The 16,674-nt window shown below is 39.4% G+C and overlaps 1 protein-coding gene across 1 annotated transcript in view; it reads right to left on the reverse strand.

Moving 5' to 3' along the window:
• The window catches only part of ACOT12 (acyl-CoA thioesterase 12), a 44,981-nt gene that overhangs the window by 13,799 nt on the left and 14,508 nt on the right, over positions 1 to 16,674 (reverse strand). Inside the window, exons 4-9 of the mRNA XM_024755691.1 lie at positions 11,503 to 11,604; positions 8,180 to 8,315; positions 3,523 to 3,679; positions 1,847 to 1,966; positions 834 to 984; positions 272 to 327 (exon numbers count right to left, since the gene is read on the reverse strand). Of these exons, the coding sequence (XP_024611459.1) occupies positions 272 to 327; positions 834 to 984; positions 1,847 to 1,966; positions 3,523 to 3,679; positions 8,180 to 8,315; positions 11,503 to 11,604 (722 nt within the window). The remainder of the gene's footprint in view (positions 1 to 271; positions 328 to 833; positions 985 to 1,846; positions 1,967 to 3,522; positions 3,680 to 8,179; positions 8,316 to 11,502; positions 11,605 to 16,674) is intronic.

Below are 16,674 nucleotides of genomic sequence, written 5' to 3' on the forward strand. Positions count from 1 at the left end.
AAATATTAAATAACAGTTTTCTTCCCTGTATTTAGCACACAGCAATAACTATGACAGTTTCTTGAAATGAAATCAGCAGTTTTAAAAAGCTGCCTTTACTGGTGGAACAATCAGAAAGAACAATTTCCATCACAGTAGTCTCCACAGTCAAAAAGCATCAGACCTTCTCTTTTTACGTTATGTGGGAATAGAGACACAGAGAGGGCTCTTTGCTATGTAATTTGTCAGATGAGAGAAGATTCCATAAAATCCTTACACCTAAGTCCCTTACCTGCCTAGGCGAATTCTCTTGCGTGCAAGAGCTCCACGATACCGTCTAAAATCATCCTTAAATAAAAAACAAAGTAAAATCAATAAATTTCTAATATTTTAGTGCTACAATCCTTAAGTTTCTCTCTCCTAAGTCAGTTGAAAAGGCTAATTGGGACAAGGGGTCTCTACGTGAACTATCTTCAGGTCAGAGTTGGCAGTAAGGCAGCTTATTCCGAAAGACTTAATTCCGATGAGTGTAGAGCAGCATAGAGAACTGGGTGTAAGGTGGGAGAAGAGAGTCAGAAATGAGACACAGAAGACGATATGCTTCCAACAGCAGCATGTGGCTGAGTAGATGTGAAGTCTTCAGGGACTTCACCATTTAAAGAAATGACTAGAGTGATTTGGAAAAAGAAGAAAAAGACCATTTTACTTTGTGATGCAGAAAAGAAAGAAAACCAAAGGGGAATAGACATGGAGGTTGTTGCCAGTTCAGGAAAAGATTCTGTGTGGAGCTCTGTACCCACAGCTTCCCCAGAATAAGTGGTCTGATTACTGAACCATACATGCTAATAACTGACCTTTGACATCGGTTTGATTCTGGGAAATGTGATCAGTTCTTCCTTATCATCGACAGCATTATAAATGAGAAACGCACTGTTGATATGACGGCCCCGGCCCCCAGACCACTCCTGGCAGTCAAAGGCCTCCACGCGCACTCCCACTTCGACACTGCAGACGGGTGACAAGGGCAGTGGGCAGAGAACCTGAGCATGCCAGGCCTACTCTGCCCACTGCCCCACCACCTCCTCCAGGGAAGGAAGAGATTGAGGACCCTGGGTTGTTTCATTGTCATCTGCTAATCTATGCAACTGTTAACATCCATTTCATCAGGTCGATTGATCTGATGTACAAGCTCCTAGGAGCATTTCTGCTTTACTTTCCCACTTGCAAGTGGTAGAAAGGCCAGTGGAACTTTATATACCTTCATGAACATATTTTGGTAATGGGGGAGGGGTGGTTAAATTGTGCCAAAGTCAAGTTTTCTCTCCGAAAAACAATAGTTCTGTAATTTAAAAGCATCAAACACTGAAACTGGATAGGAAACACAGATGTTCTTTTTTACATTTAAAAAGAAAAAAATACTAAATTAAATCTTTTCTTTGTGTATCAAGAATAATAAAAATAACTGGGACGTGGTTTGGACTTCATGGTGATAAATGATGGGTCCATTATGAAGTGGTTGACCACACAGTCACTGGGACTCTTTTGAGAGTGAAAGGAAAAATTAATAATTATGACAGGTGCAAAAACCAAGACCATCCTGGATCAAATAGGACATACAGTCACACTTATTATGAGACAAAAACCAACTTATCCTAACAGTGTTAGGAGGCCTGGAGTGGAACAGAGAGTTAAAATGTGTGTCTATGGATTTCGAAGATTAAGTGAAGTTTAAAAATAATTAGAAGGAACTTGATTTTTTTAAACTAGTCACTATACTTACCTCCAGATTGAAATAAAACAAAAAATATTGCTTATGTGCAAGTTTGAATTCATTTATAGCAGCCTAAGAGCACCAGACATGCTTTACCAGGTCTGAAATGTATTGTTGACAATGGCATTGAAGACAAGACGATCTCCAACTGTAGATGGTCCCCGGAACTTAAACATGTCCACGGACTTCAGAAGGGGATGCGCTCGACACAGGCGGCTGATGAAACGAAGGGAAGGAGAGAGAGAAGAAAGTGATCATTCTCCAGAATATTTTCAGGAACTGTTGCTTTGCTTAATGGATGCAATAGGCCAGTGTTCAGGGTGCTTTCTAAATGAATATCTCTTTTAGCTCAAGAGGGAAATGAATAACTGGATTGTGTGTGTTGAGAGTGGTCCTGTACATTACCTGCAAATATTTTAGGAAATGCCACACGTCACCAGGCCGTGAGGTCTTTACCAAGATGCTGCTGCTCCTGCTCTTGTGGTGGCAGTCCTGCTCTTGTTTTGTGCCCTATGGAAGTGTCTCCAAAAAACAAACCGCTGTCGTTTGTTCTAATTTAAGGGATTTTTTTCCCTCCTGACAGCTCATGACTACAGTCACAGAAAGCTGTGACTCCCAGGTTGGAGTGGGGCACAGTGAAGAGAACTGTCAGCTGGTGCCATTCACATGCATTCCTTGGCTTCACTGTTACTTGAGTTCACCCGCATGTCAAAGACTAATTTTTTTCCCCTAAAGAAAAATTACCTGGATTGCTGCACAAAGCCTGAAAGGCTACAAAGAATACATTTTACAATTTTTGTAGTGTGCGGAGTTTTGAAAATCTATAAAGAAAATTTAATCTCAGAAAGTTACTTCCATAATTTTCTACATTTTAGATTCCCACTGTAGTCATCCAATTGCTCTAAAGAATTGTGCCAACAATAAGTGAACAGACTCTGCCATAGTTAATTATATTGTAAGCCTTTACAATAGAACAGGTTCAAGTGCTTTATTGTCATTAAGAGTGACAATGTCATTTTAAAAACAAGCTCTTATATTTGTGCACAATTTATAGGAAGGATAACCACAGGTTTCTAATTATAGTCGTAACTGTAGACATATTACTAATAAAATTCCTCTAATTTGGGGGAAATAAAACCTTAACAGTTTTCAGTGGTTACAAAAATTGTCGGAAGGGCAGATCCTGTTCAAATGCATTTTCAGAGAACACAGTGTTCTTTAAAGCTGCTCAATTACCTACATGGCTTCATTAAGAATAAAGGAGCCCTTTTTGGAACTGAGGAGCATTTAAAAGTACTTTTCTAAGTTCTTTCCTCTTTCTCATCTTATTTTTCAGTTAATCCTTTGGCCATGGTGATTCTAACCAGCACCTTCAGAGATCAGACCTAATTGTAAACCGCCTTTATAAAAGTTTGTATCTTGACCATTTTTAAGTGTAAAGGCTATCTTCTGTTTCTATCCTGCATCTACTTTGTCATAAGTAATGTGACAAGGAGTTGCAGTGTCATAAGATCAACAGTCATAATTCAGAATCAAGGATAAGAACTGTCATTTCATTTTTATGTTTGAACCAAGAATTTAAACATTCACCTTCAAAAAAGGACAGAATAATTCTAAGGTAAACAGGAAAATGACTTATCATTTTCTCATTTTGATAAAAGGCAACATTGTTCTCTACTTGTTTCCTTGACTGCCCAATAGCTGAGCCTCAGACCCTTCTATCCTCTCCCCACTGGTCTCAAGATCACAAGCCAAAGGTCCAAACCAAGAACCTTGCAGAAATAGTAGCCACTGTCTCCATCCAAGCCATGATCTGGCCACCAAATGTATTTCCATGATGGTTTGCATGGGGTGGGAGGACAAGTTCAATGCTCTGCACAGAGGTGCCCCTCGTGGAAACCATTCCTTCTTCTTCATCACAAGTGGGATCTGAAAGGTGAATGTGAACAAAGATGGTGGAGTTAAATGCAGAACCTGAGGCTACAGCCTTTCCTTCAACTCATGGGATTTTTTAGAAAACATAAATTATTACCAAAGACTTAAAACTCCTGAAGAAATGAATAGGCTTTATTTACAGTGAATTGGATAAGACCACAGATCAGAAAGGGCATTTTAGAGATTGTATTCCAACCCTGTTTTACAAGTCAACCAGAATTTTTTTTTTTTTTTTTTTTGAGGTACGCGGGCCTCTCACTGTTGTGGCCTCTCCCGTTGCGGAGCACAGGCTCCGGACGCGCAGGTTCAGCGGCCATGGCTCACAGGCCCAGCCGCTCCGTGGCATGTGGGATCTTCCCGGACAGGGGCACGAACCCGTGTCCCCTGCATCGGCAGGCGGACTCTCAACCACTGCACCACCAGGGAAGCCCTCAACCAGAATTTTGATTAAAAGAATGTTTAAGTTTAAGTTTGAGTTGCTTCAGGTGGAAGAGGGGCAGATCAGAGCAGGTCAGGGCAGAAAGAAATTTGGGGATTGATGGATATATTATTATCTTGATTGTGGTGATGGTTTCATGGGGGTATACATGTCTCAAGACCTATCAAGTTGTACACTTTAAGTATGGGCCATTTATGGTATGTTAATAAAGTTATTAAAAAGAAAGGGATTTGAGCTTTAAAGGGCCACAGACACTGAAAATCTAGAATAGTTTGCTGTTTGATAAACTTCAGAATGGGAATATGGCCTCCCGTAGTTACTGTTTTGTAATGAATGCAGTCACAAACAGAAAAGACACAATACATTGTACTTCTTAGTGTCATTCTACTTCTTTTGAATCATATCTGCTTCATTTACTGACAAATTGGTTTTGACTCTCAACAATGGAGAAATCATCTACTTTGGCGGCAAAGCAGTAAAATGTATTCAGTTATATTGCCTGCATCATCAAGGGAATTACCAGCTAGGCTTATATCTCACGTACTATTGTTGAGGAGGTGGGAGAAAGAATTACAGAGTAGGGCACCATCCTGGTTGTACCGTCAGAGGCACAGCTGAGCTTTCAGTGTGAGAGCACAGACATGCCCGGCTGTTTTTGGTAACTGGGAATGGAGCCTTTCTTATCACAGTCACATATAAGTGAGCAGAGAAGAGTGGTTACAGAGATTTAACTCCATTTCCTGATCTAATTATTATATTTTTCATTAATTGATGGTATTTTTCTTTTATGTTTTTTCCCCTTCATTCCACTGATCATTTCAGTACCCTGCTTAAAAACATGCAGTGACTTCCCCTTGGCCTATTAGAAGAACCTAAATCATTCCTATGGCCCCAAGCCCTTCCTTTCCTGTCTGGCCTATGCCTACCTCTCCAGCCCCAGCTAGTCTGATTTGCTCCTAGCACCCCTTCCCCTCTCAAGCTCTCTCTCCCTTTGTTCCAACCACAATAGCCCTTTTTCAGTTCCTGTAACTAAATGTTGCCCTCAACATCAGGGCATTTGTACATGGTGCTCCTTCTGTCGGCGGCAGTTCCACCGGCCACCCACACTTTCTTCCACTTACCTCCTATTCTCTCTTGGCCCATCTCAGTCACTACTTCCTCAGGAAAGCCTTCTCTGACCACAGCAACCCCACTATTATGAGCTCCCACTTGTACCTTTCTTTCACGGTTATAATTTTATGTTTATTTGTGTGATCTTTGATTATCTGACCCCCTATATCCTAAGCTCCTTTGGGCAAGGACTGATTTTTTAAAATTCTAATAAAATTCCAGAATGTGGGTGCTCAGTCAATATTTATTGAATGAATAAATGGATGAATAAACTTAACTTTGCTGATTTATTCCACGTTCACAGTCCTTACTAACAACAGAATATTTTTAGGTAACAAAATGATTGTACTGATTTATACTTCTGTCTGTTATTACAGTTCCTACTGCTCCCCATTTTCACTTAAATAGTATTGTGGACTCCTCAATTTTTCCAATTTCATGGGTGTGAAATAGTGTCTCATGGAGGTTATAATTTGCATTTCCCTGATTAATGATGAGGTCCAACATCTTTTCATATGTATATGGAACTTTCATGTTACCCTTTAATGAAATGTCAATGTTGTTTGCTTCAAATGTTACTTCTCCCCCTTTCTTTTTCTCCTCTCTTCCTGGAACTTTGATTAGATGCTTGTTAGACTTCTTACTCCATTCTCTATATCTCCTAATCTCTCATATATTTCCCATTTCTTTGTCTATCCATCTGCATTCTAGGTAACTTCTTCAGATTTACTTTTCCAGTTTACTATCTTAGATGCTGTTTAATTCATCCATTGAGTTTTTTTTTTAATTTTTATTTATTTATTTTGTTTGCATTGGGTCTTCATTGCTGCACGTGGGCTTTCTCTAGTTGTGGCGAGCCAGGGCTACTCTTCGTTGTGGTGCACGGGCTTCTCATTGTGGTGGCTTCTCTTGTTGGGGAACATGGGCTCTAGGCACACGGGCTTCAGTATTTGTGGCGTGTGGACTCAGTAGTTGTGGCTCACAGGCTTTAGAACGCAGGCTCAGTAGTTGTGGCACACAGACTTAGTTGCTCCATGGCATGTAGGAACTTCCCAGACCAGGGATCAAGCCCATGTCCCCTGCACTGGCAGGCAGATTCTTAAGCACTGTACCACCAGGGAAGTCCCATTCACTGAGTTTCAAATTTTAATTATTATATATTCTTTTTATAGAAATTCCTTTTGCTTCTTTGTCAAGTAGTCTAGGTCATTTTCTTGTTCCTATATAATACTTTTGATACTCTTTTCTTAAAATATATTAATGTTCTTACTGCACATTCTTTATATGGTAAATTCAATATCTGTAGTCTTTGTGGACCACATTCTATGGTCTGGTGCTTTTTTGGATTTAGGTGACTTATTTTTGTCTTTTATAATTTTTGACTAGGAGCTCACATTCCTTGGATCTTTATCTGTGACAGTTCTTAAGGGCTGGGCTTAAAGTCATTTCTTCACAGAGGATTTGTATTTGTGGCTGCAGATCATCCGTGGGTACATAGCACAGTACCACTTCACACTAAGTATCACTTGGTCTGTTTTGGGCCAAACAAATTATGTGAATTCTGACACCACATCTGCTTGAGAATGTAGTTGTGATTGAACCCTCAAAGAGAAACAGTTTTTTTCCATTCCACCTAGGGCTAAGTGGAAAGCATCCCTACCAGAGCTCTCTGAGGGGTGGGATTTTTCCAGTTGACCCACTGAGGGTATCATTTTGGGGGTGTTGCAGCTCCAGGTATGGTTCCTTGATCCAACCTTCCACCTGGCTGTGTCTCCTGAGCCCTGGCAGGCCCATTAAAACACAGCTCTAGGTCTGGCACATACAGGTTCCTCCTGAGTAAATGCCAACTCTTGTATCTCCTTATACTGCTGAATTTGTGTTTCTAATCATTTGTGGACTTCAAGGCTTTCTCTTATTTTTTTGCCTGCTGAGATGTGTTTGCAAAGATGTTTGTAAATATTTCATCCAGAAATTTTAGTTTTTTTCAGACTCCAAGTCCACCATAGTGCTGTAATCAGAATTGGATTGTTTCCTAAAGTGATCCTTAAAAAGCATATGAAGTCTTAAATTCCTTCCAACTTCTTTTTTAAGTACTGATTTTGTTAGATAATTTTCTATAAACATCCAAAACCAGTATTGATTGAGATTTTTTAAGGTTAATTTCTCTTACTCAAATGGTACTTTTTTGTTTCAAAATAAATTAATATAAATTATCTGTAAACTATATTGTTAAATGAAAAAAAGAAAGGTGCATACTTGTTTGAATATTGTGTTACCAGGATAAAATAAAAAATTGAGAGGACCTTATACTGTGAGAGACATTGTAAAGACTCAAATATAAGGCAACTCCTTTTCTGAGGGATAATTAAAGAAAAAGCTACTTGATTCCTATGAAGACATACATGGCCTACACTAGGACACATAGAGGAGATAACTAGGGCAGGTCATATGTGTATAAGCATCAGCTATGACATCTACGCAGAAATATATTGAGTATAGGGGACCTTGGTGCAGAAGTATGCCTATTTGAGGTAATTGCCAATCAATGGGGAAATAGGGCTCTTCCAGGTTTAGAGATCAGTCTAGGCTCACAGCTCTGGCTGTGTACCCATGTTAAGTACAATAAACAAATGTCACCCTTTCTACAGGCTTCCAAACAGGGGCATACTCATCTGGAGGTCAATTTCAATTCTTGTAATTTGGATGTTCATTAAGTATTGTGTCATTCTGCTTGTACAATTTTACATTTATCCCGCATTTTCTGGTCAGGAACTCTGACCTGAATTGAGGTTATTCTAGCTCTGGTTTTCTTTCTCATTACTGGAAAGGATCAATAAACCACAGAATACACATTCTTCTCAAGTGCACATGGAACATTCTCCAGGATAGATCACATGCTAGGCCACAGTCATATAATTAAAGTTCCTGTAAGTAGATTTACTGACCATCAAACTTGCCACTTTCCTTCATCAAGTTTTTAAAAGTATCTTCATGTTGTAATCGAACTTTCCTTCTCTCAGAAGCCAGATTATGTTCCACATGATCTTGTTCAGTTAGAAGTGTGACTGGTTTTAAATGAATCTAGAGAAAGAAAAACAGTTATCTTTCATTGCCCTGTTAAACTATAAAAGCACATCATGAATTTCGCAAAAACAAATGATATGCTACATTGTTTTCTAACTCAAAGTAAATAGAGCATTTATGGGTGTTTATATATGCATTTTATTTTGACTTAATTTTTTTCTTAAAATATTTTTAAACTAAAAAAAATCAACATAGACTTAATTATTTGTTCATATAATATGTGCCTTAAAAAGTTTTCCAAATATTAATTTTCCCTGATTTAAAAAATTTTCAACAGAACTACAAAATTAAAAATTCTTCAGATTAATGAGTGAGGGGAGGGACTTTGACTCCACTAAATTCTTATCAAGAAATGCTTTCTACCTTTTGCAAAATTAATCTATCAAAGGGAGAGAATAAAGATGTTCTAGAGAAAGCTATCATGTACCAAGAGATATTCCCAATTTGGAAATTTCAACACATGGTGAAAACATTGTCTAATAAGCAAACTGAAAAAATCAGTAAGTCAGAATAAAACTCTAACTGACCTCCAGAAACCTGGAAATGTGATGCAACAGAATGAAATATAAACAAAGAAAACAGTAGCAAAGATCAATAAAACTAAAAGCTGGTTCTTTGAGCAGATAAACAAAATTGATAAACCTTTACCCAGACTCATCAAGAGCAACAAAATGCTAGGAAACAGAATCCAACAACACATTAAACAGATCATACACAATGATTAAGTGGGGTTTATCCTAGGAATGTAAGGATTCTCCAATATACACAAACCATTCAATGTGATACACCATATTAACAAATTGAAGGATAAAAACCATATGATAATCTCAATAGATGCAGCAAAAGCTTTTGACAAAAGTCAACACCCATTTTATTATAAAAACTCTCCACAAAGTGGGCATAGAGGGAACCTACCTCAACATAATAAAGCCCATATATGGCAAATCCACAGCAAACATCACTCTCAATGGTGAAAAACTGAAAGCATTTCATCTAAGACCAGGAACAATACAAGTATGTACACTCTCACCACTATTATTCAACACAGTTTTGGAAGTCCTAGCCAGGGCAATCAGAGAGGAAAAACAGGAAAGGAATACAAATTGGAAAAGAAGAAGTAAAACTGTTACTGTTTGCAGATCACATGATACTATACATAGATAATCCTAAAGATGACACCAGAAAGCAACTAGAACTAATCAATGAATTTGGTAAAGTTTCAGGATACAAAATTAACGCACAGAAATCTCTTGCATTCCTATACACTAACAAAGTTCAGAAAGAGAAATTAAGGAAACAATCCTATTCACCATTGCAACAAAAAGAATAAAATACTTAGGAATAAACCTACCTAAGGAGGTAAAAGACCTGTATGCAGAAAACTAGAAGGCACTGATGAAAGAAATCAAAGATTTCACAAACAGATGGAGAGATATACCATGTTCTTGGATTGGAAGAATCAATATTGTGAAAATGACTATACTACCCAAAGCAATCCAGAGATTCAATGCAATCCATATCAAATTACCAATGATATTTATTACAGAACTAGAACAAAAAATCTTAAAATTTCTATGGAGACACAAAAGATCCTGAATAGCCAAAGCAATCTTGAGGGAAAAACACAGAGCTGGATGAATCAGACTCCCTGACTTCAGACTATACTACAAAGCTACAGTAATCAAGACAATATGGTACTGGCACAAAAACAGAAATATAGTTCAATGGAACAGGATAGAAATCCCAGAGATAAACCCATGCACCTGTTGTCAACTAATCTATGACAAAGGCAGCAAGGATATACAGTGGAGAAAAAAACAGTCTCTTCAATAAGTGGTGATTGGAAAACTGAACAGCTGCATGTAAAACAATGAAATTAGAACACTCCCTAACACCATACACAAAAATAAACTCAAAATGGATTAAAGACCTAAATGTAAGACCAGACACTATAAAATTCTTAGAGGAAAACATAGAAGAACACTCTTTGCCATAAATCACAGCAACATCTTTTTTGACTCACCTCCTAGAGTAATGGAAATAAAAACAAAAGTAAACAAATGGGACCTAATGAAACTTAAACACTTTTGCACAGCAAAGGAAACTACAAACAAGACAAAAAGACAACACTCAGAATGGGAGAAAATATTTGCAAACGTATCAACAGACAAAGGATAAATCTCCAAAATATATAAATAGCTCATGCAGCTCAATATTAAAAAAACAAACAGCCCAATCCCAAAGTGGGCAGAACACCTAAATAGACTTTTCTCCAAAGAAGACATACAGATGGCCAGGAAGCACATGTAAAGCTGCTCAACATTACTAATTCTTAGAGGAATTGCAAATCAAAACTACAATGAGGTATCACCTCACACCAGTTAGAATGGGCATCATCAGAAAATCTACAAAGAACAAATGCTGGAGAGGGCATGGAGGAAAGGGAACCCTCTTGCACTGTTGGTGGGAATGTAAACTGAACAACTAATGAGAACTTGCTGTATAAACTAACTAAATAAATAAAATGTTAAAAAAAATAACGCTTAGACTAAATGCAGATCCTCCCCTAGGCACTCTGACCCTAAAAAGAAAAGCCAAGAAATTATGAGTAAGTCCGCAGCAGACAAGGGACATGCTGCTCTGGGCCAAAGCAAGGCAAGCCCACTGGGCACCCACATGAGGCCAACATATTTCTTTTAAGGGTGTTTTTACCCTATATATGCCCTGCAGCTTATGTTTAAACTTCAATAACTCAGCAACTTTGACATTATTCCTTTAGGTATGAAAAAGTGATTGGACCATAAGACACAACTGCTAGCTAAAATGCACTTGCTTTAAAAAAATATTTTAACTCAATTTTGAGTTATATAACCACAAAAGAAAAGAACTAAACCAGCAAGCAATATTGTGGGGAAACAGACATGACCTTCAGATCATTTAAAACACGTTTTTTTCTCTTTCACGAACTGGCTACATCTCTCATTTTCTCTAAGCAGTTAATACTATGATATTACCACATAAATATTGGTGAAAATTACGATAAGTATTGGTGAGTAACAAATCTTGGGAAAGTATATCTCACGGTGAAAAGAAATGTCCCTTATTCCATAATAATTCTGATGCTTATACTTCTGTTGATATGTCCCTGAATTACATGCTAGATACTCTTCACAAAGAAATTTACCTTTTCTTTTCCAACTGGTTTGGCTACAAACGTAGAGAAAGCCACACTAACAAGTTTCTCAATGCCAGTGAACATGTCCTGTACTGTGACCTTGATGCTGATCTAAAAAGGAAAGAAAAATAAATTCAAAACTTTTCAGCCATCTAGACAACAGATGAGACTGCAGCATTCAAAATTCATTTATGCACTTCACCATTGTTTTGTTTTTTGAATAAAACCAGCATTTCAATTTACTTTTAACCAATACTGTCCTCTCAATGATTTTCTATAAAATTGGAAAAATATTTTTTTCTGATTATAGAAAAATATATATTTACCATGAAAAATTTGGTAAGTATAAAAATAGATAAATGATAAAGATGGAATCTGACAATCAAGAGTAAATATTATCAGTAATTCCATCACTCAGATTAATAGTTACTAACCTTTATATAAAATTTCTTCCAGTTTTATATATATACATATGTATGAAATGTATCTATATGTATATAGTTGTGTCTGTATGTGTGTATACACACACACACAAAAGATTATTATACTGTATTTACAATTTTAAAACGAAATTTTTTGGCATTTATATGATAAGTATTTTCTAATCCCACTATTACTAAATGTGCTTTTGAAAACAAGATATTAATGAATTCCTTATAGCCCATCAGAGAGATGCACCATAACTTTTTTTTAAATCTTTAGTCTGAGTTTTATAACCAAGATGACATGGACAGAATGTTATTTGCAGTCATGTTATTTGCAGCTTTGTTTTCTCTTTCAGGAGTTTTATTTTTCAGGAATAGCAAGAAAGTAGTTGAGACATTTTATGGTGACACCACAGTGGACTGGATTTCCCCATGTGAAGAACTCTGAAGCTCTGGTTTCATGATCACACACTGCAGAAGTGTAGGTAAACTCGGGAACATAGCCCAGAGAAATAATACTACCTTCTTGAAATAGTGGGCAACCTCGGGCATCTTAGTTCAGCACTGTGTTATCAATGATTAATATCTATTTCTACATCTTCGCCAAGTACATCACACACAAAAATAATCATCAATTGGTGATTCACTTAACTTATGAAACCAAATTAGTATTTGCATGGTAAACATAAGTTAACTAGATGGTGATTAACCAAATTTAAACCATCCATTTTCAACTCCCAACAACTCTCAACCCCACATAGCTTTCTACTTTCAGAAAAATAGGCAAATGAAAAATAGAATAGACAACTAATAGTAAAAACAAAGTTACAATTCTGGAGAGTTAAAACAAGTTCCAAACATTGTCTTCTATTAGAACAGTTAATTTAGTTATGTACAATGGCCAAATGTCTCGAAAACATATGCCAGGGAGAATTTCACTTTGTGTCATTACAGAGTGGGTCAGATTGGAATTACGTCCTATGAAAACAACTGGAAAATTAGACCAAGTATAGGAAGCAACTATTTTCACACATAGGACAACAGACAACACAGACCTGTGATCTCCAAGGAAAGGGAGATAAATGAAGGGAGCACTTGCATTTCCTGGGTTCTCAGCCTGCACATAATTCCCAGACTATGACCAAGGAGGGGAAATGGAAACTTGCAGAATTGAAGAACCAGAAATCAAGGAGATCAAGGCAGCTGAGATTATCCCAGAAAGGAGGGAGCTACAAAAGGAAAGAATTCCAGGTATGTGCATATTGTTCCTGTTGAGTGTTCGGGTTGATACCAGTCTGAGCATGTGTAGGGTGAAATCCGACAAAGCCAGAAAAGAACAGCTTCTGAGGAAGAAACAGTTATTGTAAGGTAAACAGTTCCAAGAGCTCATACAGCGCTAGGAATCTGGTGTTCCCTCCAGCCAGACCTCAGTGAATACACAACACATTCATAGAGGCCATAGAAGACCACAACTTAGTAGAGGGACTAAATTAGCCCTAGATGGGGCTAGCATTTATTTTTCTTAAGATAAGAAATCTGTGCTTTCAAACTCACCGGGTTCTTTTTGTAGCTTTTAGTCAAACTTCCTCTGGAAATTCTAGCTGCTATCAGGGAATAGGAAGAAAGGAGAAAAGAAAGGGAACTTTCATCTGTGTATGGGCTGAATATAAAGGAGAGTGCTGTCTCTCAGGGGAAAGGCTAGACCCAGAGGCTACTGTGAGGCAAAGCTCAAGAACCCCATAGCTGAGAAATCAGGATCCAAAAGCACCATCATAAACTGTCTCTGACAGAGCTCATTTTATCCACAAGTTTTTATTACCTTTCTGATTTCTTCAAGTTTTTTTCTATTCTATTTATAAACATACTGGGAGAAAGTGACTAAATCAGGGTAAAGCCATCACCATAGGTGTGGTTATTGCCAAAATAGTTCTTTTATGGGTTGATTTGTGTCCCTCACCAAATCTGGTACCTCAGAATGTGACCTTATTTGAAAATAGGGTGTAATTAGTTGAGATGAGATCCCTCTGGAGTAGGATGGACCCCTAATCCAATATGACTGATGTCCTTATAAAAAGGGAAAATTTGGGGTGGGTGCCTTCAAGATGGCAGAGGAGTAAGACATGGAGATCACCTTCCTCCCCACAAATACATCAAAATTACATCTACATGTGGAACAACTCCTAAAGAACACCTACTGAATGCTGGCAGAAGATCTCTGACTTCCCAAAAGGCAAGAAACTCCTCAGGTACCTGCGAAGGGCAAAAGAAAAAAGGAAAAACAGACAAAAGAATAGGGACCTGACCTGCACTTTGGGGAGGGAGCTGTAGGAGGAAAAACTTCCACACACTAGGAAGCCCGTTCACGGGCAGGGACAGGGGTGGGGGGTGGGGGGGAAGCTTTGGAACCACGGAGGAGAGCTCAGCAACAGGGGTGCAGAGGGCAAAGCGGAGAGATTCCCACACAGAAGATCGGTGCTGACCAGCACTCACCAGGCCAAAAGACTCGTCTGCTCACCCGCCGGGGCGGGCGGGGGCTGGGAGCTGAGGCTGGGCTTTGGAGGTCACATCCCAGGGAGAGGACTGGGGTTGGCTGCATGAACACAGCCTGGAGGGGGCTAGTGCGCCACAGCTAGCTGGGAGGGAGTCCAAGAAAAAGTCTGGACCTGCCTAAGAGGTAAGAGACCATTGTTTAGGGGTGTGTGAGGAGAGGGAATTCAGAGCACCGCCTAAATGAGCTCCAGAGTTGGGCGTGAGCCGTGGCTATCAGCGCAGACACCAGGGATGGGCATGAAATGCTAAGGCTGCTGCTGCAGCCACCTAAGAGCCTGTGTGCAAGCACAGGTCACTATCCATACCTCCCCTCCTGGGAGCCTGTGCAGCCCGCCACTGCCAGGGTCCTATGATCCACGGACAACTTCCCCGGGAGAACACACGGCACACTTCAGGTTATTGCAACGTCACACTGGTCACTGCTGCTGCAGGCTCGCCCCACCTTCCATACCCCACCTACCCCCAGCATGAGTGAGCCAGAGCCCCGTAATCAGCCGCTCCTTTAACCCTGTCCTGTCTGGATAGGGAACAGATGCCCTCAGGAAACTTACACGCAGAGGCGGGGCCAAATCCAAAGCTGAACCCCAGGAGCTGTGCGAACAAAGAAGAGAAAGGGAAATTTCTCCCAGCAGCCTCAGGAGCAGCGAATTAAACCTCCACAATCAACTTGATGTACCCTGCATCTGTGGAATACCTGAATAGATAACAAATCATCCCAAAATTGAGGTGATGGACTTTGGGAGCAGCTGTAGATTTGGAGTGTGCTTTCTCCAAATAATTTGTTTCTGGTTTTATGTTTATCGTAGTTTAGTATTTAGAGCTTATTCTCATTGGTAGATTTCTTTATTGATTTGGTTGCTCTCTTCTTTAATTTTTTTTTTGTGGTATGCGGGCCTCTCACTGTTGTGGCCTCTCCTGTTGAAGACCACAGGCTCCGGACGTGCAGGCTCAGCGGCCATGGCTCACGGGCCCAGCTGCTCCACGGCATGTGGAATATTCGCGGACTGGGGCGCAAACCTGCCTCTCCTGCGTCGGCAGGCGGACTCTCAACCACTGTGCCACCAGGGAAGCCCTAATTTTTATCCTTTTTCTCTTTTTGTGAGTGTGTATGTGTATGCTTCTTTTTGTGATTTGTCTGTATAGCTTTGCTTTTGCCATTTGTCCTAGGGTTCTGACTGTCCATTTTGTTTGTTTGCTTGTAACTATAGTTTTTAGTGCTATAATCAACTTTTTTGGTTTGGTTACTCTCTTCTTTCTTTCTCTCTTTTTTAAATTATTTTTTTATTTTTAATAACATATTTTATTCTTTTTTTCTCTCTTCCTCCTTCCCTCACTCCATCTCTTCCTTCCTTCCTTCCTTCCTTTCTCCCTTTTTTTTCTGAGACGTGTGGCTGACAGGGTCTTGGTGCTCTGGCTGGGTGTCAGACCTCAGGCGGGAGAGCCGAGTTCAGGACATTGGTCCACCAGACACCTCCAAGCCCCACATAATATCAAATGACAAAAACTCTCCCAGAGATCTCCATCTCAAAGCTAAGACCCAGCTCCACTCAACGACCAGCAGGCTACAGTGGTGGACACTCTATGCCAAACAACTAGAAAGACAGGAACACAGACACACCCATTAGCAGAGAGGCTGCTTAAAATCATAATAAGTTCACAGACACCCCAAAACACACCACCGGGCCTGGTCCTGCCCACCAGAAAGACAAGATCCAGCATCATCCACCAGAACGCAGGCACCAGTCCCCTCTACCAGGAAGCCTACACAACCCACTGAACCATGCTTACCCACTAGGAGCAGACACCAAAAACAATGGGAACTATGAACCTGCAGGCTGTGAAACGGAGACCCCAAACACAGTAAGTTAAGCAAAATGAGAAGACAGAGAAATACACGGCATATGAAGCAGCAAGGTAAAAACCTACCAGACCAAACAAATGGAGAGGAAATAGGCAGTCTACCTGAAAAAGAATTCAGAGTAATGATAGTAAAGATGATCCAAAATCTTGGAAATAAGAATGGAGAATATACAAGAAACATTTAACAAGGATCTAGAAGAACTAAAGAGCAAACAATGATGAACAGCACAATAAATGAAATTAAAAATTTTCTAGAAGGGACTTCCCTGGTGGTGCAGTGGTTGAGAGTCCGCCTGCCGATGCAGGGGACACGAGTTTGTGCCCCAGTCCGGGAGGATCCCACATG

This window comes from Neophocaena asiaeorientalis, unplaced genomic scaffold (assembly GCF_003031525.2).
Source record: "Neophocaena asiaeorientalis asiaeorientalis breed wild unplaced genomic scaffold, Neophocaena_asiaeorientalis_V1.1 scaffold37, whole genome shotgun sequence".
In the NCBI taxonomy this organism is placed as follows: Eukaryota; Metazoa; Chordata; class Mammalia; order Artiodactyla; family Phocoenidae; genus Neophocaena; species Neophocaena asiaeorientalis.